The sequence below is a fragment of the Thamnophis elegans genome, chromosome Z (assembly GCF_009769535.1).
Source record: "Thamnophis elegans isolate rThaEle1 chromosome Z, rThaEle1.pri, whole genome shotgun sequence".
Classification (NCBI taxonomy): Eukaryota; Metazoa; Chordata; class Lepidosauria; order Squamata; family Colubridae; genus Thamnophis; species Thamnophis elegans.
This window is the reverse complement of record NC_045558.1, coordinates 69,412,896-69,436,042: the sequence shown is the minus strand read 5'-3', so window position 1 is coordinate 69,436,042 and position 23,147 is coordinate 69,412,896. Positions and strand designations below refer to the sequence as shown.

General features: G+C 38.4%; 1 protein-coding gene across 5 annotated transcripts in view; it reads left to right on the top strand.

Moving 5' to 3' along the window:
- ELMO1 (engulfment and cell motility 1) overlaps positions 1-14,957 on the top strand; it is a 532,924-nt gene extending 517,967 nt beyond the window's left edge. For all 5 annotated transcript variants that reach the window (XM_032235494.1, XM_032235493.1, XM_032235495.1 and 2 more), the window contains 3 exons: positions 7,818-7,900; positions 11,516-11,593; positions 13,787-14,957. In XM_032235494.1, the coding sequence (XP_032091385.1) occupies positions 7,818-7,900; positions 11,516-11,593; positions 13,787-13,987 (362 nt within the window). In that variant the 3' untranslated portion in view covers positions 13,988-14,957. The remainder of the gene's footprint in view (positions 1-7,817; positions 7,901-11,515; positions 11,594-13,786) is intronic.
- Positions 14,958-23,147: the final 8,190 nt, after the last annotated feature.

Genomic DNA, 23,147 nt, shown 5'->3' with positions numbered 1-23,147 from the left:
GATAATATCATATGACCTCCTGAAGTTCTTACAGAAGATAGAGGTAGACTCGCAACTGGAAAGCAATCATAATACAATACTCCTTACTCTCACATTGCACCAGAATTCTCTAAAGGAAGGCACAGCCTACCTACCCAGGTTAGAGACTCAAAATACCCAGGTAAAAATTAAATGGAACGTGAAAAACACTAAGGAAGTTACCAAATGGATGTTAGCCCCTGAAACCATAGAGCTACATACATCTCTACTAAGAAATAAATGTGGAGGATCTTACCTAGAGGGGTTTGAATCCTTTTAAATTTGAATTCGGTTCTCAGTAACAGATCACTAGCTCACTCCAAAAGGCCAATTTCAAAAAACAAAATATGGTTCGATAGAAATTGCATGCAACTAAAAAGGATATATAATATGGAATACAAGAAAAGTAAAAGTGCCCCCTTTGAGGAACACACTTACTACTTAAAGCAGCTGAAAGCACAATATAAGAACCTTCTAAGAGAAAAGAAAAGTGCGGCTCTGAAGGAGTCTTGGCATAGACTAATTATGGCAGTCAGGACAAAAAATACATCCCTTTTTTGGTACATCACCAGGGGATTGGGAAAAACTCCCCTACCCCCAACAAATCAGGTTCCAATTCATGCCTGTAGAGAGTATTATAGGGAGCTTTACATAGAACCTGACTATGTAACCAAGGAGAGCCTAGCTAGTTTGGACCAAACTCCTTACTGGCCCCCTGTTACACCAGAAGAGATATCTCGGTTGATTGGAGGCTTAAAGGCTAATAAGGCACCCGGGGCTGATAATGTCCTGCCAGAAATAATAAAAAAGAGCGCCAGTTGGTGGACTCCACTTTTAGCATCACTGTTTACATTTATAGATAAAACAGGCCATATGCCTAAAGATTGGGGAGTAGCAATTATTATACCAATTTATAAAAAAGGTAATATAAATGAACCAGGCAACTATAGACCCATTAGTCTTCTAAGTGTTATTAGTAAACTGTATGCCAAATACCTAAATTATAAACTTTAAGATTGGCTAATTTCAGGGGGGGATAATGAAAGACGAACAAGCTGGTTTTAGAGAAGGAAGATCTACGGTGAATCATATCTTGGTACTCCACCATTTAGTACAAAAATACAAATATAAAAAAAATCCTTTTTGTCGCCTTCCTTGATTTTAAGCAGGCCTTTGATTCAATATCCAGGATCATCCTCTGGGAAAAATTAAAATGCATCTCTATTGATAAACGCCTCCTCTTCCTCATACAAAAATTGTATGCCAATTCTACCTTGAAAGTGAGGTGTAATCCCCAAGGGAGTTTAACCGGCTCAGTAAGGGTACAAAAAGGGGTACAATAGGGTTGCATCCTGTCTCCCTCCTTCTTTAATTTCTATATTAATTCCCTGATTGATCTCTTACAGAACCCTGATTTCCATCCTCCTAACCTAGCACAACACAAAGTGCCAATTCTCTTATATGCTGCTGCTGCTGATGCTATCATTTCACAAACCCCTGTAGGACTGAAGAGAGCAATTAGGGCAACACTCGGCTATTGCAGGCAAAACAAGCTGGTCCTTAATTTTGATAAATCAAAATTTTTAGTTTTTGCTAAAAGACCAAGCCAATACTCCTGGAAAATAGAAGGACACAGTTTGGAACAGGTTAGAACATTTAGATACCTTGGAGTGGTTTTCCACTCACAAGGGACATGGAAGGCACACCTGGATTACACATTGCAAGTAGTTAATAGGTCCTCAAATGCAATTAAACATTTCTTTTATACAAGTGGAGGTCAGTTAGTACCTGCTGCCTTAAAACTTTTTGAAGCCAAAACATTGGCACAGATTTTATATGGGGCATAAACAGGAATCCTTGCAAAGAGAGACTTGCTAGAAACCATACAAACCAAATTGCTGCGAGCCATCTTAGCTGCACCCAATGGAACTCCAAATGCCCAGTTAAGAATTGAGACAGGCATGCCTCAAATTCAGGTAAGAGCCTGGAAGATGATGATCATTCATTGGCTTAAAATGCATTTCTTTCCAGAGGGACTGTCCCCACTAGTATTGACTGACAATTTCCCCGCCCCCTGGAAACAGGCAATTGATCACAAGCTGAGCTCTTATGGGCTCTCACTGGTATTCTTAATGTCCCTAGGTTTTGCTCAAGCAAAGCAAGTAGTAATTAATATAATAAAGGACATGGAATTCCAAGAACTAAATAGATTGCCTTTCCACAGTAGGGACAGAATCAAACAGGGTGTGTGGGAATCGGCAAGATATCTAAATGACCTGATCTTCCCAAAACAAAGAATAGCTTTCTTCAGAGCCAGATTTAACATTCTTCCTTCAGCACTCCTCCAAGGCAGGTATAAGAGAACACCTATAGCAGAATGGGTTTGTATATGTGGTAAAGGAGAAGTGGAAGGTAATTCGCATGTTCTATTACACTGCGAGCTAGACAGAGCTTGTAGGTCTGCACATATTCTCCCCTTATTAGAGAGATTGAATAAAACTTCAAGGCTTGCGTTTCCTCAAAGTTCCACTTTATTAGAGATGTCATGTTGGCACAAAAGCGACCTTGACTTTCTAAGAAAAATGTTGTTATGGCTACTTATTCCCCAACTCCATATATTTCCCCCTCAAATTTTTCCACAGTAGAAAGTGTAACAGGCCTGAAATCCAAACCAAAAAAAAAAGAAAAAAGATGGCTTGCAGGTCTGACACTGTGGATGAGAAAAGGAATTCATATAAGATAATGTTTGCTACAAAATATGAAGAAAAACAAAAGGTTTGTACAATTACTGTATGTAGGGAGGAAAGGATAGTTATGAATAAGAAAGGAATGATAAAAAAGTTAAATAATTTACCGTATATACTCAAGTATAAGCCGAGTTTTTCAGCCCACTTTTTGGGCTGAAAAAAGCCGCCTCGGCTTATACTCGAGTCAGTGAAAATTTGCCCGAAATGGAGGAGAAAAAGGGGTGGGGCCATGCCGCTGGGTGACGCTCGTGAATGGCCCAGCGCCCCTGTGAGTTTCCCCTCCCTCTGTGTCAGCGCCGCCGCCCACCCGAAGCCTCCTGATTCCCACCGCCGGAGTTACTCACTCATGTGAAGCTGCCCGCCCTTCCCTTTTTCTTTAAACGAGCTTCAGTTTCTGAGGGGGGAAAAAAGCTTTATGTGCCAGGATTATTGAGTTCCTCGTCAATTGAGATCCGCCCACGATCAAGGGCAACTGAGGCACCTGCAAAGGCGTCACATCACCACCACCCATGTTCACGAGGCGCCAGGCATCGCAGGGCACAGAGGAACCCAGCAGACAGATGGGAGACCGGGGGGGGGGGGAGGAAGAGATCCCGTCTAGGGTAAAAAGAGGGAAAAGTGGAGAGCCTACCCTGGACGGGATCTCTTCTTTCCCAGTGCTTTCCCCGGGCTCGGCCATCTCTGTTTCCTCCCCGCCAAGCCTACCTGCCGGCGGACCCTTGCTACGAACCTCCCTTATCTACCGCAAGGAGAACCGATACACGTGGCTGCCTCTTTTCCCTTCCGCAGCCACTTCCAGCCTGCCTTCTCACATACTGGCCAAGCGCTTCCCGCCCGTCCTTCGCTTTGGGGATGCTTTGCTTGCTCTCTTCGGCGCGCTTTGCATTTAGCCCTCACTTCTCATCTCTGCCTCCCCGGCTCAGCTGCGCCCTTGCTTCCCCCACCCGCCAACGATCATCCCAGAGGCTCCAAGCAGAGACTGAAGGAAGACCGCATTTCAGTTAGCGCACCTCGGAGTCACCGAAAACTCGATGCCGGCTTCCCCGTGTTTTGTTTGTAGTGAAGAATAAACTGACAGTTGGTCAGAGGGAAGGTGGTGGTGGGGGTGGAGGCTGAGTGTCCAAGGAAGCCAACCCAGATGGGCATCGCAGGGCGCAGAGGAACCCAGCAGACAGACGGGAGACCGGGGGGTGGGGGAGGAAGAGATCCCGTCCAAGGTAGGCTCTCCGCTTTTCCCTCTTTTTACCCTGGATGGGATCTCTTCCTTCCCCCCTCCCCCGGTCTTCCGTCTGTCTGCTGGGTTCCTCTGCGCCCCCCAACTGGCAACGGTCAATTTCAGACCCTCTAACTGGTAAATAGACCTGAGGCCATAAGTGGAATTCCTCCAGCAGGGAGGATTTGAACTTTGGGGTCCAGCGGAGGAGAAAGTAGGCAGAAAGTGAGCAGAATTCCAGAGGGCTGATCCAGACACGGCTGCGGCGCGGAGGGTGGTTCTTGCGCTCCGAGCTAGCCTGCCCGCTTCCTCTTGCCCATCCGCCGCCGAGAACTCAGAGGCGGGCAGCTGCTGAGAAGTCTTGGGCTTGGAGGCGGAGCGCGCTTCCCTCCGGTCTTTTCTTTCTTGGCTCTCGGGCTTCGGCAGTCTCCGGCGCTAGAAGCTGGGTGGAGCCCTAGCGTGCAGAACTTCAGGGGGAAATGCGCGGTGGCGGCCAGCTGAAGAGCGAGGCGCGCTTCAGGGCGCTGCAGGCCTGGGGAGCGGGAGGAGCACTGGTGGTTTGTTTTTGGGGTGGGGGGTGCGACGGGGAAGGGGGTGACTGTGCGGAGAGGCTCAGAGGCGGATATGCCTGGCAGTCGGTGGGGACGTTGCCGAGAGGGGTTGCGCTGGGAAAGGGTGGCGTGCGGCAGACCGTGCAAGCTCTCTCCCTCCGTTTTGGTGGAAGGACAGCGGTGGCGGGGAGGCGTTTTGTTCCGAGAACAGGCTGCTCGGCGAGAGGAAAGGGGGCTCCCTGAGAAGCGAGAGCAGCGAAGAGGTGGTGCAGTCACAGAATTCCCCGACACTCGCTTTTTTTTAACCCAGCCTACCTCGTAGGGTTGTTGTTACGGGGCTAGACTAGGAAAGGCAGCCTTTCTCCCATTTTCGAGAAAAAGTAAGGATGTCCATCTGGTAGAACAACCACCTGTGCAATTTGGTGGCGATCCGCGAACGTTCAAGCCATGTAATGCGTGGGAAGGCATAGAATAAAGTTAGCATACTTGAAGTGAAATAGGCTTTGGTTATGTTTAGGTTGCATTAGCTAAAATGTGCCAATACCATCCTTGTTGGTAAGAATTGTTGTCATGTTAGAAGAATGACTAAGCCTGACAGCCTAATCTACTCTGTATTAAATAAATAAAATGGGTTCGTGATGCATGGGAAGAGATTCTGGAGGACATGGTGCAACGCGCCTTCAAGAAATGTGGCATTAGTAATGCTATGGATGGCAGTGAAGACAGCGCTTTGTATGAGTTTTGAAGGATTTTAACTCTTGTGTTTTAGCTTGGTTGCTGAATGAGCTAAGGTTTTTGTACTTTTAAAGTTATTGTTGATACCATATTGTTTTTATTGACCCTCTTTTCCACTTACAGAGCTAGTTTACTGTTTTTCTTTGAAATAAATATTCAAAAACATTATTAGTATCTATTTTTATTTTTGAAATTTACCGGTAGCTGCTGCATTTCCCACCCTAGGCTTATACTCGAGTCAATAACTTTTCCAGTTTTTTGTGGTAAAATTAGGTGCCTCGGCTTATATTCGGATCGACCTATACTCGAGTATATACGGTAGATGGAGATAAATAAATATATTTGTAAGCGTGGTGCTACTTTGCTTTCCAAACATAAACATGAAAGCTGGGACATCTTATTTCATTCATAAAAAATCAAAATATTAATTGCTATTACACCTCACTAAAATGGAGAAAAATATGAAACAATATATGTTCTTAATATGTTGTTATGTTTCATGGGATGCTTTTCCAAAGAAAAGATAAACATTGGTTGTTAAAAAAAAGCGAAAGAGGAAGTTGCTATATGTCTTGTAATAATTCCACTAAAATCACCTAACACTGTGATGGCAAACCTATGGAACACATGCCAGAGGTGGCATGCAGAGACTGCTCAGTGGGCATATGCAGCATTGCCAGCTGCTCTTCTTGTTTTCGGCTCATACATGCCAGCTGGTCTTTGCGAGTACCAAAGCACTGGAAAATGGCCTGAAAAATGGCCCAAAAACGGCCCAAAATGACCAAAAAACAGGCATGCGTGAACTGGCCAGCTGGTTTTTAGGTTTCTGGTGCTCTGACGCGCGCAAACGCACACGTGCACTTATGTTCCAGTTTGGGCACTTGGTGCCGAAAAGGTTTGCCATCACCGATCTAGCATAAGCATTCTAGATTCTAAAGTGAATTATTCTAAACTAAAAAAATTAATAAACCAGTAGTAAAAGGAATTAGACTTTTAACTAATATAGCAACTTCATTCTATCGGCAACATCACTTCACTTCCCAATGATCTGTATTATAAGTAACAGATGCAGCACATTTATTTCCTTTCCCCCAATACTGTTCTGATACATTTTTCCTACTAATTTCAGTACTCTTAATAATTTGAAGAGAAGTAACTCTTCCAGTGACAATGCTTCCTCTGCAATGCATAGGACCAGAATATAATGTTACTGCCATTAAGAATGGCACTAAACATGTGATAACCGCAACAAGATTGGTATATGCACAAAATTGGAAAAACAAAGAAGAGGTATTAAAGAAAATTTTGATCTGTGCAGAAATGGACAGACTGACACTAGAAATCAAAAATAGAGATGAGACAGAATATTATGAAATTTGGAACAAAATGTATCAATGATTGGAAATGAGGAAAAGGAGTCGGAACAGAATATTTTGAGGATTGTAAAATTGGAAATGGATAACACATAGATAAATATATAAAGGAGGAAACCAGTACCACATCAAGAGGTTTATTCCAGATGTGCAAAATAACTAATGACAGCAGAAATTGATTTCTGCTCCAAGCTATTAACCTTGCAGAGGCATCTGGGGGAGGAAATTTGAAATATCGAGCCTTTCAGCCTGCCAGCTGCTCAAATGGTTGCATTTGTATGATAATAGGTTAGATCATGTGTGGAAGTTACTGTATGTCTTTTTGTTTTTATTTTATATTATGTATTTTGTGTTTTTATATTTTTATTGCAAGCACCTACAATTATAGTGAGACAAGCAGCTTGAATAAATAAGTAAAATAAATATAATTAGTTGTACACTGGCATTATTTTCTGACTGCATTATATGCATTGTTTTTAATAAAGGGTATTTAGAAAAAATAAAGGCATTTATTTTTTCTAAAGAAACAAATATTAAACTAATAGAATGTAGTTGTCTAAATATATTATCTAAAGTGATACAAACATGAATTTGTTTTTTAACAATTATTTGCTAAAATGATGATGTACAAAAAAGACTCTGTTAAATTATTACACAGTAATAATTATTATTATTACAATTACTACAATAAAGAGGAAAAATAAACCATAATATATAAATAACACAAATATGTATAAATATATATTGTAGAAGGACTAAGTTCAGGGACAAAGAAGAAGCAACATTTATATTAATATTGTACTTACTAGGGAATAAGCCCCACAGAAATCAACAAGGTTAAGCTCTCACCTCACAATCAGGATGTTGTAAGTTCGATCCCAGGTAGCAGCAGATGTATGGTTTCCTGCTTGGGCAGCTGTTAACCTGGTAATCTGATTAATGAGTCAACTTGAACAGATTCATTTCCACGGATTTTGGAAAGCAAAATGGATATTGATAGTTTTATCAGTACATTTAACAGTAAAATCGATTAATTCCTGATTACCTCTTTGATTTCTTTCACACACCAGAAATCTCACCTGGAATTAGGGATGTCATTTTTAACACTACTTTCATTTTACCTCTTTAATGCCAAGTGCTTTCTTTCTTACATTCCTTTTTCCCCCCTTATCTGATACAGTGCCTGTGGCAGATATAAAAGCAATTGTTACAGGGAAGGACTGTCCTCACATGAAGGAGAAGGGAGCCCTTAAACAAAACAAGGTATTATTTTAAGTTAACACGTCCAGTAACTTTTTAGTTGTAGAATTTTGACAAGTGTCTGTTGTTCCTTCTGCTAAAAAGAGTTTGCTCAGTTCATTTTAAATGTTCTTTTTCTAATTTGTTCATTCACCTATCTCAAATTCTAAGAGCCTTTAGCCACACTTAGTAATGGAATACCTCTCCATAAAACCCATGTACTAGATATCTGGCAGTTGATATCTAGTATAATAACATATAATAATACAATAAAATAATACAATATTCCCTGAAGTTCATCATTACATTAATTGTGGACAGGCTGTGTTTAAGTGCCATTGATGTCAAAATCAATTATTTTGATTTTGAAATTATTGAAAGGAGTTTGGACCTAGAGACTCTAATGTACATTTATCCATTTTAAGTCACATATAATCCCAGATATAAAATAACCTGTCATCTTAATGTAATAAGCTTATCTTCCTTTCTCCAAAGTACAGTTAATCATTCTATCTACATCCTACTAAAACTCTCATGTCTGTTTGTAACCTTCAGTTGGGAGGAAAGATGCCTTAGAGGGCCACAATTTTTTGAATTAAGATACCTCAAATGGGCTAATTTACAAAATACTGGGATCCATCACTCCTGTGGGACTGAAATTTGGGGAAATTGTGCCCACTTTAGCACCACTGTGCTGTTGCTGCTGCTGTTGCTTCAATGAACCACATTGTTCAGTCAGCCATGGCCACATCATAGCCATTTCAAGTGCTCCCTGATAGTTAAGCCAGAAGCCAGAAGGAAGATCATTAAATTGCTCAGATAAGATTTCCCCATCTACACATACAGTACTTCCCACCATTCACTCACTCCATGCCAATAACTTACATGTCTCATGCCTGCTCCTCAACTTGTGTCATAACCTTGTGCGGGTGACATCTCTTATGTCCCTCACCCATTCCTACTAACCTAAGCTGTCCCACATCACTTCTTGTGCATCCCCATGCATTCTGCCATCTATATCACACCCCAGTACTAGTAACTCTTGCACACTTTCATGTACCTTTCCACGTTGCATTCCTGCCTGCCATTCCTGACATGTGGCAATTCTCACACTCCCATTCATTCTCTCCAATAACATGACATTCTCGCACTTCCCTGTGTATTCTTCCCAGCCTGCTCTACTCCTTCAAGCACCCCTTGCTCCAGATTCATGTTGCATCACTGAACAAACATCCATTCCTTCTCCCACTGGACAAGGACCACCTTGAGCTTGCAATTTTCTCCCAACTTCTCCACTGACTTGAAAGCTTCTCACAAATAAATTAAATGTGGAAGCTGGTAGGAATTTGAGGAAGGAAGGAATATTTGCAATACTGGCTGCAGCTTCCCTCAAGAAAATTCAGTGGTGAAGCCAGAAGGCAGTCGGAGATCATACTCACTCCACTGCTTTTTTTGCCCACCTGTGGTCATTTTCTCTTTTTAGCTAATGAAATATGAAATGACAATCCATTGAGATACAGATTGTCTGGTTCCGGCTAAACAGAGCTTCCAAAAAGAACTTTACTAACATGCTTAGCAACTATTTTCATATTAAGGCTTTGGCAATAGCAGAAATGCTACTACTATGAGTAGAAAAAGAAGTATTTCCATTTGCCAATGGCCAATTTCCCTTTACTCAACAGGAAAAATTAGCAACATATAGATGGAAATTGTATATCATTTGTAATACTGCCTGTCACATGTTCTGTGCACTAATTTTCAGAATTAGTTTTAATTACATCTTGTTCCATCTTGTTATGTTTTTTAAAAGTTTTTTTTTAAATTGCCTAGCCTTCTAATGTGATTTTTGCAAAACACACACACACACACACACACACACACACACACACACACACACACACAAACAATCTACAAATTAAAAACTTCAGCAGTCTATTTCTTAAATAGACATTTAAATCAAAGATGCACTGATTTAATTTTAACTATAGAATTTATTTAATTTTGCTCATTCCCCAACATCTTTTTGGCAAAAAAAAAACATTGAGGGAAAGAGATCTTGAATCTTTTCTTAAAAAAATAATTGAAGCATGCCAGGACATTAATTTCTTATATTACAAAATGAACAGTACAACACTCAAGAAACTGTTAAGAAATGTCCATAGTAAAGATAGATACATATTTCTTTAGAACATCTTTAAGCTTCAAGACTAATGTTGGATAGAAAGTAATTTATGAACTTGTGCACATTCAGAAAAAAAAGGATAAAACTTTCCACGGGCCATAAAGATGGCCGAGGACTGAATTACTGAATTCTCCTCAACTTAAAAGTTAAGATAGAAATGTTCTTACCACCTAAATACAATGTGACACTGGTGATTGTTTGACTAATGTAGGGGACAAAGGAATAAGAGTTTTACAAATGAAATAGTACACATAGCAAGCACAGATAAGTCAGTCAGATGAATACCATGCTAGAAAGTAGGACACATCAGAAAATTCATATTGGTCGGATAGTAGAAGAGCCATGTTTTTTTAAATTCCTCCTTTGTGTACTATGATGACAATATGGCTCTTGCTGTCTCTTGTTCATTTAAAAATAAAAATAATATTGGCATAGAGTTTTCAATAGGAATTCATATCCATCATCTTTTTTGTTGCAATTCTAAGAAGAGATATGCCATTTAATTCTTTCAGATATATAAAAGAGCTCTAAGAAAAAGAGGATTGTACACTTACTTGTTCTTCTCTTTCACTTGAGAATGTTTTTAATTTTTAAAAGAGATCAAAAGTTCATAAAATACATTTTAATGGAGGAAACAAAAGTGCTTTCTGAAGTATAGTTGTATCTATAGGCCATGAATTTCTTCACACAGAAGTTTAAACACAAAAACATATTTTTATTATTATTTTTGTTCTCCATGTACAAGGGAATGACTTGAGTTTTGCAATTTAATATTTTTCAATTAGATTTCTACTTGTATAGCAAAAAGTTTCAACATAGGAAGAACATGGAATTTACTCAGTTCCTCACATGTAATACTTTCAGTGTTGAAGAAGAAAAGCAGAGTAGCATGATTCAAAATTATTAACTGTATCTCATTGGGAAGATTGGAGATCATTGGAAAATGTGCAGAACTGGCAAAAATAACACTGTACATACAAAATAGAAATTTGACCAAACTCAAGAAAGAATGGCTTCCATATATATCACACACATTATGCAGCAAGGCAAATATAAACATTTAGAACGGTATTTTTAAATTTTATATTAATAGATAATACAAGTTGTTGGGAAAACAAAATAGGAAGTCAGAAAATATTGTTTTTAGAAATGTTTTTCTTTTTCCTTTTTTTTCATTTTACAATTCATAAGCAACGACATAGTGACTTTGTTACTCAAAAATTCCTTTTTAATATTATGTAGATAAGTCAATGTATTTAGCTTGGTATCAATTTTAATGTTATATTGAGCATCACATGTATAATTAGAGTATATTTGCCACTTAGACATTATCTATTGAAAATGCATATTTTAATCTTTTTTTAAAATGCACACAAAACACACAAATATGTATTAATTGAGACTAGGAAATACAACTCTAATCCCTTTTTTACTTTATTATTATTGTGTCTTTTCAGGAGGTGCTTGAACTTGCTTTCTCTATACTGTTTGAGTCAAATGGCCAGCTAAATTTCATTGCACCTGACAAACATGAGGTAAATTTATGATTTTTTAAATTGAAAAGATGAATAGATAATTATTCCTTCTGGTCACTAGTTGAGTTAAACAGCACTTTACCAAATTCTTTCTTGGGAAAGAGAGGAGATAGGTAGATCAGCTTCAATTTTTCAGATTTTAACTTCATTTTTTAAGATTCTAGAAATTGCAAATTCGTAATGATACTTCGAAGCAGAAAGGCAGAATTTCTTAAACTAAACTGGAAATTCAAGATGACTAAAAATTTCAGTGACACTGATAATTTAAGAAAACCAACAGTAATTGATACCTTATTTTCAAGTTGGCAAAATAGTCCAACAGCAACCAATTATAATTGTAAAAAAAGATTAAATGAGATTAAAATATATCCTGTACTGTTTGCTTTCACAAAAAGGGAGGAAATCTTTCCCATCTTCTAGAAGGTTACTAATGAAGAAGTCAGATAGCTCTCTTGTAAAAAGGAGTTATGGAGTTCATATAAACAACTGAAAAGTTCATTCTCTGATTCCCGTTTCTGTTCTCTGGAATGGTTAAAGTATACAAAAGGATCTCCCAAGAATGGTAGCCAGTCTCTGACCAATAATAGAACTTTGAAATTTGGAAATAAATTATAAATCAGTTTACAGAAGCTCAGCAATATTTCAAGTATATGCCACCAGGGCTAAAATTAAATTTTGAGGCAGAATATATACAAAAATTCTAATTATAATTTAGCACTTGCTAACCTGGTTCTCCCCTTTTTCTTGGTATCTAATTGGAAATAGGATTATATAAATTATATTATTGATTTTCATTATTTTTATACTGTAATATGTATAAATTACCTAGAGTCCACTAATTCCCAAGCAATAGATAAAACAAATGAATTAATTCAGCAACTAAAATAAAAATTTAAAACTATAGGCAACCCCTAAAATAAATTTAAAATAACTTTTAAAAAGTGGCTCTCATTGGTCTGGAAGATTTCAGAACCATCCCCAAGATTAAAGCCAACTCAAGAAGGAAGTTTATTGAATAGCAGGACAGCTAACAAAGATCCTTTCCAACCAACATTACAAATTTTATATTATACAGATATTCAAGATTAGTGACAGTCCTTCATCGGGGCAGTAAAGTAACAGGAAATAAGTAATCAGAAAAAAGTAAACACTATTTTTCTGTTCATGTTTCTTCTTCCCCTTGTGTGATATTCATATACAATAATCTTTTATTTGCTTGCTTTTTAACTTCAGTTACACATTGCAAGCGCTGGTTATTTTTATTGTATAGCATGCAGTCAGCTAAATTTAAAATCCATATATTGGCATGGAATTCAAAACAATCCTTTATATACATAAGCCAAGACATAAGCCAATGTAACTGAAATCTTTATTTTTAGGTTGCCTTATTTAAATACTTTTCTTCGCAGTTGCATTTAATGGCTTTTAAAATCATCTTGTTGTTTATGAAATCTCCTTTAGCTGCTGATGTTTTCAAACAATTTTTCTAACCTTGTTTCTCTGGAGCTATTGGTTTCAGTGATATGGCTTCTCTTTTTATTTTATTTTTAAAAAAATAATGAAACAGATTGTTTTACTGTACTGTTAATGATCCCAAAATTCCAAAGGGCCTTATCCTTAGCCAGAGTTGATGCCCTCCCAATAGCTGTTACTGAAAAAATCCCATTCAAACAGAGACTGTCAATTCAGTGGAAGAATAATTGAATTGATGAAATATGTAACTCTGTATTTCCCTCTCTATGTAGATGCTCACCAGAAATAATTCCCATTGTTTACTAAATAACATTGTGGTTCTGATTTGTTTTATCTCAAGATTTATCAAAGAAATCTGATTTTATTTCCATGACCCTTAATTATGTTAATTAAGTGTCTTTTGTGTTTTATTTTCTTGTCGATAAATATAGACATTGCAAGCACAAATTACTTTTGCTGCTTCTCTCTTCTCAATATGTTGATTTTATACTGAAACGATCTAAAAAATAACTTTGCTGTATAATGTCATACTCAAACACAATAGTATGTTTTATTTTCATCCTAGATTACCTAGGTAACTAAATCCTAGGTTACCTAGGTTATAACTTAAAAGTTTTGATATTGTAAAAATATTTTGCTAAAATATAATTACTGAGGTGGCATGGTATTTTGGATGGATTTATAAAAGTCAACTCTCCTTCTTCTCCCCTCCCATGATAGTACTGTGTATGGACAGATGGTCTAAATGCCCTACTTGGAAAAGATATGATGAGTGAACTAACACGTAACGACTTGGATACTCTGCTCAGTATGGAAATAAAGCTGCGTCTTCTGGATCTGGAGAACATACAGATCCCTGATGCTCCACCTCCTATTCCAAAGGAGCCAAGCAACTATGATTTTGTATATGACTGCAACTAAATCAATTGTAACTCCTTAGAATTACAGTTAGCAACTGGAAAGGTGTTTTTTTAAAAAGAAAAAGAAAAAAAAACCAGGAAGAGAACATGTGATGCATCTTGGATTTATGGTTATAATGGGACTGTAAAAGAGCTAGTTCTCGTTTTGCTTTCTGCCTGTTGTTCTTATCCACTGGTAATGAAAAAAGATCACTTCCATTAATATTTTACTACTGGGAAAGATCAAAAGAATATTTCAACATAAAAGGTGTTACCAAAGGAAATTTCTTATTTTTTTTAAATGCTGGAGCACAGTTCCAAATTAAAAAGACAATGTGACTTAACAGCACAATCACCAAACTAGATCCAGCAGGTGCTTTAACAGATAAAGCTACAGTAAATGAGGAAATGAGAGTTATTTCCCACTTCAGATCTTTGAATCAACAAGATATCTCAATAAAAATGATTATTACCACTTCCAGCTTCTAAATTGTTGTAGCTATAATATAATTCACCATTATCTTTATTATTAAAACCAGCATCTTAAGTTAAGTGAATGGTTTTCTTTAAAATTCACAGATCATATTACAGACATTTGTAATCCCTTAACAAAGCTACTTGCTCTTTATGTCCTGTTGTATAATTATATATAATTAACTGAAAGCAGTGGGCATTTTTTAGTCCAGGCTGTGATTGATTATTTTGTTTGCAAAATGGCAGATGCCATAAATATCAAAAATGCTGTGTTCAGGATTATGTTGTAGAAATGTGCAGAGTATTATAAATTTGCAATGTGCTTGGATTTGTATAAAACATTTGAACAATACTTGCCAAATTTATATATAATCAAAAACAAAATTATATTGTGTGTACTTTATTTTCAAAAAATACCTGTTTTGAATTCTATATTCTACTTGGAACATTCCCCTTGGAGAGAATTTACGCCAACATTCCCATCAACATTGCTATGAATAAAACTGAACTTGTGCTTATGCCTGGAATTGTGTTCTTTTCATCAGGTTTTCGTTTCTTTGTTATCATTTCTTTTCTTTTTTTGGATTTTTTTTATTTTTATTAAACAAACAACACACACATGAAAATAATCATCTTACATTACATCTTGTAGATAGTGTGTTAATTGGTTACAATTAGCTTTTGTGCATCTCTTCCACAGTCATTACTTACATTCATAAAATGTCAAAAATTCTTAATGAGTCTTACTATCAACATATCATAGTTCTCATTTGACTGAGATTGTTTTAATGTCCTTTTGCCTAGAATAATCCATGTTTAAAAACATAATCACTTAATGGCATTTCATTAATTATTACAAAGTCATCCAATAGCCTTGAACCTTTATAACATATTCTAAACAAAGATTAGTTGACAAAGTTTCTAAGCCCTTTTCCTCCCCCAAGTCACTGTTTACAATTTGTGTCCAGGTTCCTTTTGTTATGGTAGTATGTATGCATGCATGCATGCATGTATGTATGTATGTATGTATACATACATACATACATACATACATACATACATATACTAGTCTCCCTCTATTTATTTATCAGCACAAATACAACAAAACATATATATATATATATATATATATATATATATATATATATATATATATATACACATACATACATACATACACACACACACACACACACACACACACATACATATACATATACATATACATATACATATATATATATATACACACACACACACACACATATACACACACACACACAGAGAGATACATACACACACACACATATTACATTTCTAAACCTTTTTTCCCCAAATAATTGTTTGCAATTTATGTCTAAATTCCTTATATTAAACCAGTACATATATATGTCATTAACTATATCTCTTATCATTTCATTATTATTGTTATCATTAATATTTGTTAATTAAATCATTTATTACTTATATCCAGCTTCCTCACCTCCAGCCAAAATAGAAATATATCTTGTTACCATTATCAACTATTTATTTAACCAAGCAATCTAAAAATTATTAAATTCCTACTTATTAATAATCAAACTTAGCTATTTTTTATTATCAATTTTCATATATCAACCTGTATTCTTCCAGAAGGCATATAGTCTTATTTCTTTTGCCATTTCTGGAGTTAATCTTCTGTTTATTTCCTTGGTAAAGTTTTTATGGACCTCTCTCCATACCTTGTTGTTTGTTGGATCTCTCAGGTAATCTCGGCACCCTTTTGCTACTTTAATTGATTTATCTTTGATTATCAATCCTGCTTCTGATAAATATTTTCTCTTTAAAACTTTTGTTCCTTGAAATTTGGGGTAGAGCTCTGGACCATCGAATTCCCTCTCCATAGTCCCATTTTTTCACTTTCAACCACTTTCACTTCAGAAATCAAATCATTCATTTTCTTATCTTTGTGTTCATTTTTCTCTTCAGTTTTTGGAGCTCCATCTCCCTCATTTTTTCTGATATAAACTCTATCTTCTTGTCAATTCTCCAAGTTACCTCCAATAATTTTTGAATTGCATTCCAAATCTTTTGCAAAATTAAAGTTTCCTCTTCTGAAAATTGATCCATGTTTCCAAATTGTAAATTACTGCCACTCTAGCTTTCAAGACATACATGCACACAGACACACAGACACAGAAACAGACACACACACACACACACACATATATATGTATATATATATATATCTATCTTAAACACAAAATCACAAAATATATCTTAAACACAAAATCATTTGCAATCTTTGCAAGAAAGAGGTTCCGTTTCCCCCCCCCTCTCCCAGTGCCAATAAGGCTCTCAAAGGACAGCTGTGGTAAACATTTTGTGCCCTTGGCTCTTATCACTTTTAGTTACAGAGCTTTGAAATACAAAGACAGTGAAATCAAAGGAGAAGCAGGAACAAATGCATAGTTTAAAAAAAAAACTCTAGCCTCTAGCCTCCGAGTAGCAGAATTCAATTATTTTCCTTCACTCTCTTAAATTATTTCAGATTTAAGAGGGACAAAGTTCTTAAATGGAGTTTAATAGCAAATGATAGATGATTTTTGCTAGAGTAGAGACGGAGATTTTGATCCTTAAGTTGAAAAATAAAGCAATAAAAAGCCGAAGAAGAAAAACCGGTCTGTTCACTTTAAGAAGAGGGGAGAGAGGGAAAAAAATTGCGAGAAGCACTTCAATCCACAAAGTGTAGTTACAAAAAGAAAAGCATACTGGACTTCCGGGGGAGGAGTGTCGCCGTCGGGGGCTCAACGGAGCTCCCCTCAGAGTTCTGGTCTGTATATCTAAAAGATCTATAGATATCTCCCCTTTTAGGCAGAAAGGGGCAGGGAGGAGCTCAGTCGTTAGAATCTTTTTGAAATTCACAGCCTTTTGTCTTTCGCTATGAACGGAGAAGAGGTTCAACACAAAGCTGAGCTTTTTTTTTTTTTTACTCCAGCCAGATCTTCTCAGCTGTTTTTTTCAGCCCAAGGCAGGCCCTCCCCCCCCAGAACAAATCTAAGCTATTTAAAATCGGTCCGGGCAGCGACCATTCCTGAAAACCTTTTTTGTTTATTATTATTTAAAATACCAGCTTCAACCTTACAAAAAAACCCTTTGTTTAACTGTTTTTCAAAATGGCGATTTTATAGCCTTCGCAGTTGATATATTTAATCAGCCCTGTTTTCCTGAAGACTTTTCTTTACTAATTGCCAGAGTTTACTCAAAGTATTTTATTGTAAATCAAGGTGTGCAGAGACTTTGTTTGTTCGCTTTTGTTCTTTTATAATGGCTCCCAAGTCAAAAAATTCTAAGCGTTTTCTTAACAATACATCCCAAGTAATCGCTATAAAACCACAGTCTATGCCTTCTACGCCTTCTACTGGAGATCTGTTAACGAAAGAATTTCTTTTTGAAACCCTCAGAGAATTTAGAGAGGAAATAATGCAATTTATCTCGGAACTATGTGATAAACTTGATGCCAAGATTGCCCAAACAAGGGAGGATACCATTGGAGTTATAAGCGTGATGACAGATTACGTTGCAGGAATGGAGGATAAATTGGAACTTTTGGAACAAGACAATTTTAACTTGACATCTAAAATCGAAAAGCTGCAACAGGAAATTGAAAAGGCAGAGAGGCAACTTGTTATGACAAATTATAAAAAGACTGCGTTTGCAATAAGAGTTAGGGGATTGCGTGAAAACGAACAGGAGAATTTGAAGCAGACCTTTTTTGAGGCTTTCAGTCGTGTGGTGGGAGGTCCAGGACTCAACTTTGATTGGCAGATCCAAAAAATTTACCGCCACAATTCGTGGACAGCAAAACAGAGACAGCTTCCGAGAGATGTGGTTATATATTTTGCTACAAAAGAATCCAGAAACGCGATACTACAAGAGTTCTACAACAACAGGCTGCGAATTGATGGACAGGATTTGATCATTTTTAAAGAGGTGCCACACCAGATGTTAAAAGCCAGGAGGGACTATGCATTTTTAACTAAAGAACTTAGAGACAATCAGATACAGTACAGATGGGAGGCGCCATTTGGTATTACAGTCACACTTGACGATCAGAAACATCGCCTCAACTCAGCTTGTGAAGCCCGAGACTTTTATCATAAGATTCTAAAGGCGGGACTTCCTGAATTACCCGGACTTGGACAAATACAAGGAGAAGTACAAGAGAGACAACCAATCACACAACTACAAGATGGGAGCTATCGTTTTTCCCCTTCGGAAGGGCAGCAGAGCGGAGAACAAGGATTTAGTTATGCTTCCAAAACATTTGCTTAATCGTAACTTGAATAATACTCTGTGACTATGTTTTGTAGAAAAGGGCATAGTGGTATACCGATCAAGAGACATTAAGGCTGTAAGAAATGATGTTGATTGCTTCAGGAATTATATTGTATGGGACTTAAAAAAAAAAAAGACTTGATGGACAACTTGGAACTTTTACATAAATTGCTTATGTTTTATTCTCTAGGGTGAGGGAGGCGGAGATTGTGATGCTTCCGGATTGTGGTTTAGGTTGAATCGAGTTGGGAAGGGTGGCGCAGATGGGAGGGTAGCGAAGGTTTAATTAGAGCTTATTTTGAGCCAGAAAGTAAGTTGACCTCTATAGTAATGTTTATTTGAACATAATGTTTGGAAGAATATACTCAGGGAGCTTGAAGGAAGGCGGAGCAAATAGGGGAGGTGTACGGATGATAATAAAATATATATATGGACACGGGTAGATGCAGGGTGAGAGGAGTTGGAACAGAAACCGAGAGAAATATTTGAGGTGTTTAAGTTGCTTTATAGAGAAAGAGGTAAAAGGGATATATTAAAGGTTTGGAAATGGATACATATTTAGATAAAGAGATAAGGTCCCTAGCTAGAGTAGAATTCTATTTGATTAACTCACTTGGTTTCAACATAGTTTGAAATCCTGCAAGTAATAAATTAATCGAGACTAGGAATGATGCACATTGCTTAAGTGTTAATAATGATGGGAAGCTGAGCTTAAGGTAGAGAGTTTATTGATTTCTCTTTTGGGGGGGGTCTTTTTCCCCCTTCCCCTTTTCTTTTTCTTTATTTTTATTTTATTTTTATTTTTTTAGTTTCTAATCTATTTGGTTTCAATATACTCCAGACTTTGCTTGATAAGGAACGATGTCGGGAATGGGATCTGGGAAGTCGGAAGGAGGTCTGGGAGGGGGGTTCATGGGGGGGAGGGGGGGAGGGTGGAAATATAGATTCAATTTTTAAAACAATGAATGCACTTGGATACTGTTGCTTTTTCTTTTTTTTCTTTTTTTTTCCCCTTTCTTTTAATTTTTTTTCTTATAATTTTAGTGTAAATTACAAAATGAATAGACCAATGAACAGTAAAAATACACCGAAGTGAGGAGTAGAGGGAAAGAAGAGGGAGGAATTAAGAGGGAGTGAGAAGGGAATGTAAGGAGGGTGAGATGGTGGGAAGGGGAGAAAGGAATGGTTGAGGGGGAGGGGAAGTAGAAGAGGGGATTGTTGGAGGGGAGAAATGAAAGTTGGAGGGGTAGAAGAAAGGGTGTATGATGAGTTGTGTTTATTGCTTTTTTTAAACTGCACAGTATTTAAGTGATTGTATAAAGGAAAATGAAAATGAAATAAAAGAGTTTTGAAATAAAATATATATATATATACAAAAAGAAAAAGAAAATCATACTGACCAAAACAATCCAATGAAGATCAATTCTGCCACTAACTTCTTCTGCTTAAGGATTTAATTTAGCATAAAAAAGAAGTTCTTTGGGGCAATTTTTTTCAAAATAGAAAGGATTCACCAGATGATCACACTTTCTCTTTCTGTTTCCCTCCGTTTCTTAGCTGTCCCCATTTCATCAGCCTAGACTTAGCTTGAAGTCCTTCTCTTGTATCAATCAGAGACTTGCGTTGTCCCTGAGATCAGCTAGGCGTGATCTTCCTGTTCACCGTCTCTTCGGGATGGTTTAGGTCCGATTAGACCACCCATTGGCAAAAGTATCAGCTGCAGTCTCAGAACACTGAGACCGCACGTCTGTACCGTAGGGACGTTGGCTCCACCTCCCCTTTGTTATCATTTTTAATGTTTCCCTGTTTTGGTAAAATACAAGACAACTGTGAATAATTCTGCTGTTACATTCTGAATGAAAGAAATAAAAGTATTGTTGAAATGTCTAAAAATTGAGCAGAAAAGTAGCAGAACAATACTGCAAATGATATTTTGCAGGCCAGATACTAATTTATTCAGTTATACACTCAACTACATCCCATATAGCTGTGATGGTGAACCTATGGCATGTGTGCCGGAAGTGGCACACAGCCATTTCTCCAAGCACACAAACCATCACCTGATGCTCTTCCAGGTTCTGGCGTGCCTGCCAGCTGGTCTTCACGCATGCTGCCTGGAATGCATCTGCATGCCTGGAAGATGGTGTTCCAGTTTTTTGTGCCTGCATGCACACCGGCCACCTGGTCTTCTGGTTTTGGTGCGCATGCATGTGTGAAAACGAGCTGGCCAGTGCTCATGTGCATGCTGGAAACTGGAAGATCATCTCCCGAGGCATACATGTGCACTGGGCAGCTGCTCTTCCAGTTTTTGGCTCTCCTGCATGTGTGAAGACCAGCTGGCTGGCATGCCAGAACCCAGAAGAGCAACAGGTGATTGCTCTTGTGCCCAAAGAAGCAGAGAGGGGATCCTGGATGTCACTTCCTAGGGGAGCAGAGCTGTCGGCCAGGACATAGGGGCCGGGTCTTCCCTCCCTCCCCAAGCCAGCTTCTTGTGGGGCTCCAGCCTGCGGCATCAACACAAGTCTGTGGTCTAGAGCACCTGAAGAGCAGCAGCAGCAACTGCAGGGAGAGGAGCAGGAATAACCAGCCAGCCCCCACAGCCACTCCCCCCCTGCTGGCGAGCCGGCCTCTCAGCATCTCCATGCTGTGCTCTCCTCCAGCCCTCCTGTGGCAGCTTGCCTCCCTGATGGCAGCTTCTCCTCCTTCTGCCACCCCCTTTGCCTCCTGGCTGTCCCGCTCACTGGTCCTGCCACCAGTAGTTAATATTTAGTTTCTGAAGATCACAAAAGTGTGCAGTAGCATTCAGTGCTCTTTTGAGTCCAATTTGAGAATAAGAAATGACCACAGCTTTGCCAGCTTATAGAATGTAGAGGAATCAGACCCATAAATTTTGGGAACATGGATAATGAGGGGATCTAAGACTCAACATATTGTTGATATAAAAGTTGAATAGTGCAGATTCATACATCTGTCTGATACCTTTGGAAGTATTTTTCTTCTGAATGCTTCTTAAAGATTTGAAAGTGTTAGATCCCATATATTTCTATTGGGACACTGACATTCTGGTAAGAGTAGGGAGGATTGGAGGGGTCTCTATATGAGTTTCTTTTTCTATTTCCTGCTTGGAGAGATCTCTATATGAAGTTTCTGTTTCCTGCATTGCTGTACTGTTGGAGGGGTTTTCTTTGCACTGCTTTAAATTTCTGTTTTTAAGTGGGAAAATTTATTTCCTGCCTAGACCTCTTGCTATCACAAACCTTTCAATAAAAGCTCCTTTTGGAACTTCAGTTCCAAGAGTCCTGCTTTCTTGGGAAGATTGGAGAGGAAAGACCTTACATAAGGCAGGAACTGCAAACAGCTCAACCTGGAGAGGTAACAGTCCTACCGTGAGGACTGCGCACACTATGTCTGCCCAGGGCAGTGAGCATGAAGAGGCTGAATGCTGAGGGAGAACCCCCTCCAAAAAAAAACCAAGCAGAAGAGGCCCTCAATGCCTGGATTGAAGAGAATATTGCCTCAAGCACCACTGCCAAGCCGAGGTAGTCTATCAGCTTGGGGAAGAAGGCTGGAACAGCAGAACCAAGGATATCACCTTCACCCATGAGGGCCACCTACCCAGCTGGGAGATAGAAGATCTCTGAAACAATGATAAACTGGAAGAAGCCCCAGACCAGTCTAACCAACTCCTGAGGGAAGCCATGAACCTCATGACGGAGGCCATCCATGGCATGTAGATCCAGGGTGCCCCAGCTTGAGCTGCAGGTGAAATAGGAATGTAATGAACAAAGGGGATCCCCAACCTCAGGGGCATTACTAAAATCACACAGGCTACTGGCAAACCCATTGCCACCATGAAAGATCCGCTCAGGAGACATCTTGATGCAAAGCAAGGCCTGCAACTCAAAGGGGAGAGGTTTCCACCCTTAGAATAGAAGGCACCCCCTCTTGGCTTCAAATTCGATGGGAATCCCCAGCCACTGGGATTTTTCCTCACACACGTACTGACCTACATGCAAGTGTATGGGAGGGACCTCCCTGCAGAAGATGCCAAAATCAGTGTTGTCACACTGGCTCTAGAAAAATGAACTGCACATTGGATGGTGAGCATCCATAATGCAGATGCACTGGAAATTCACAACTTCAACCACCTAATGACAGCCCTGAAACCGAGATTTGAGGACCCACTAGCTGACCACAAGGCTAGAGACCAGATAAGGCACATCAGACAGGGGTGCCGTCCAGTAACCAAGTACATCAAAAAGTTTTGTGACCTGACTTGCCACGTAGATTGGCCAGAGGAAATACTCATGATTTAATTCAAAGATGACTTAAATGATGACCTGTACAACACCTGCATTGCTCATGGATCCCCAGTCTGCCTGCATGGCTGG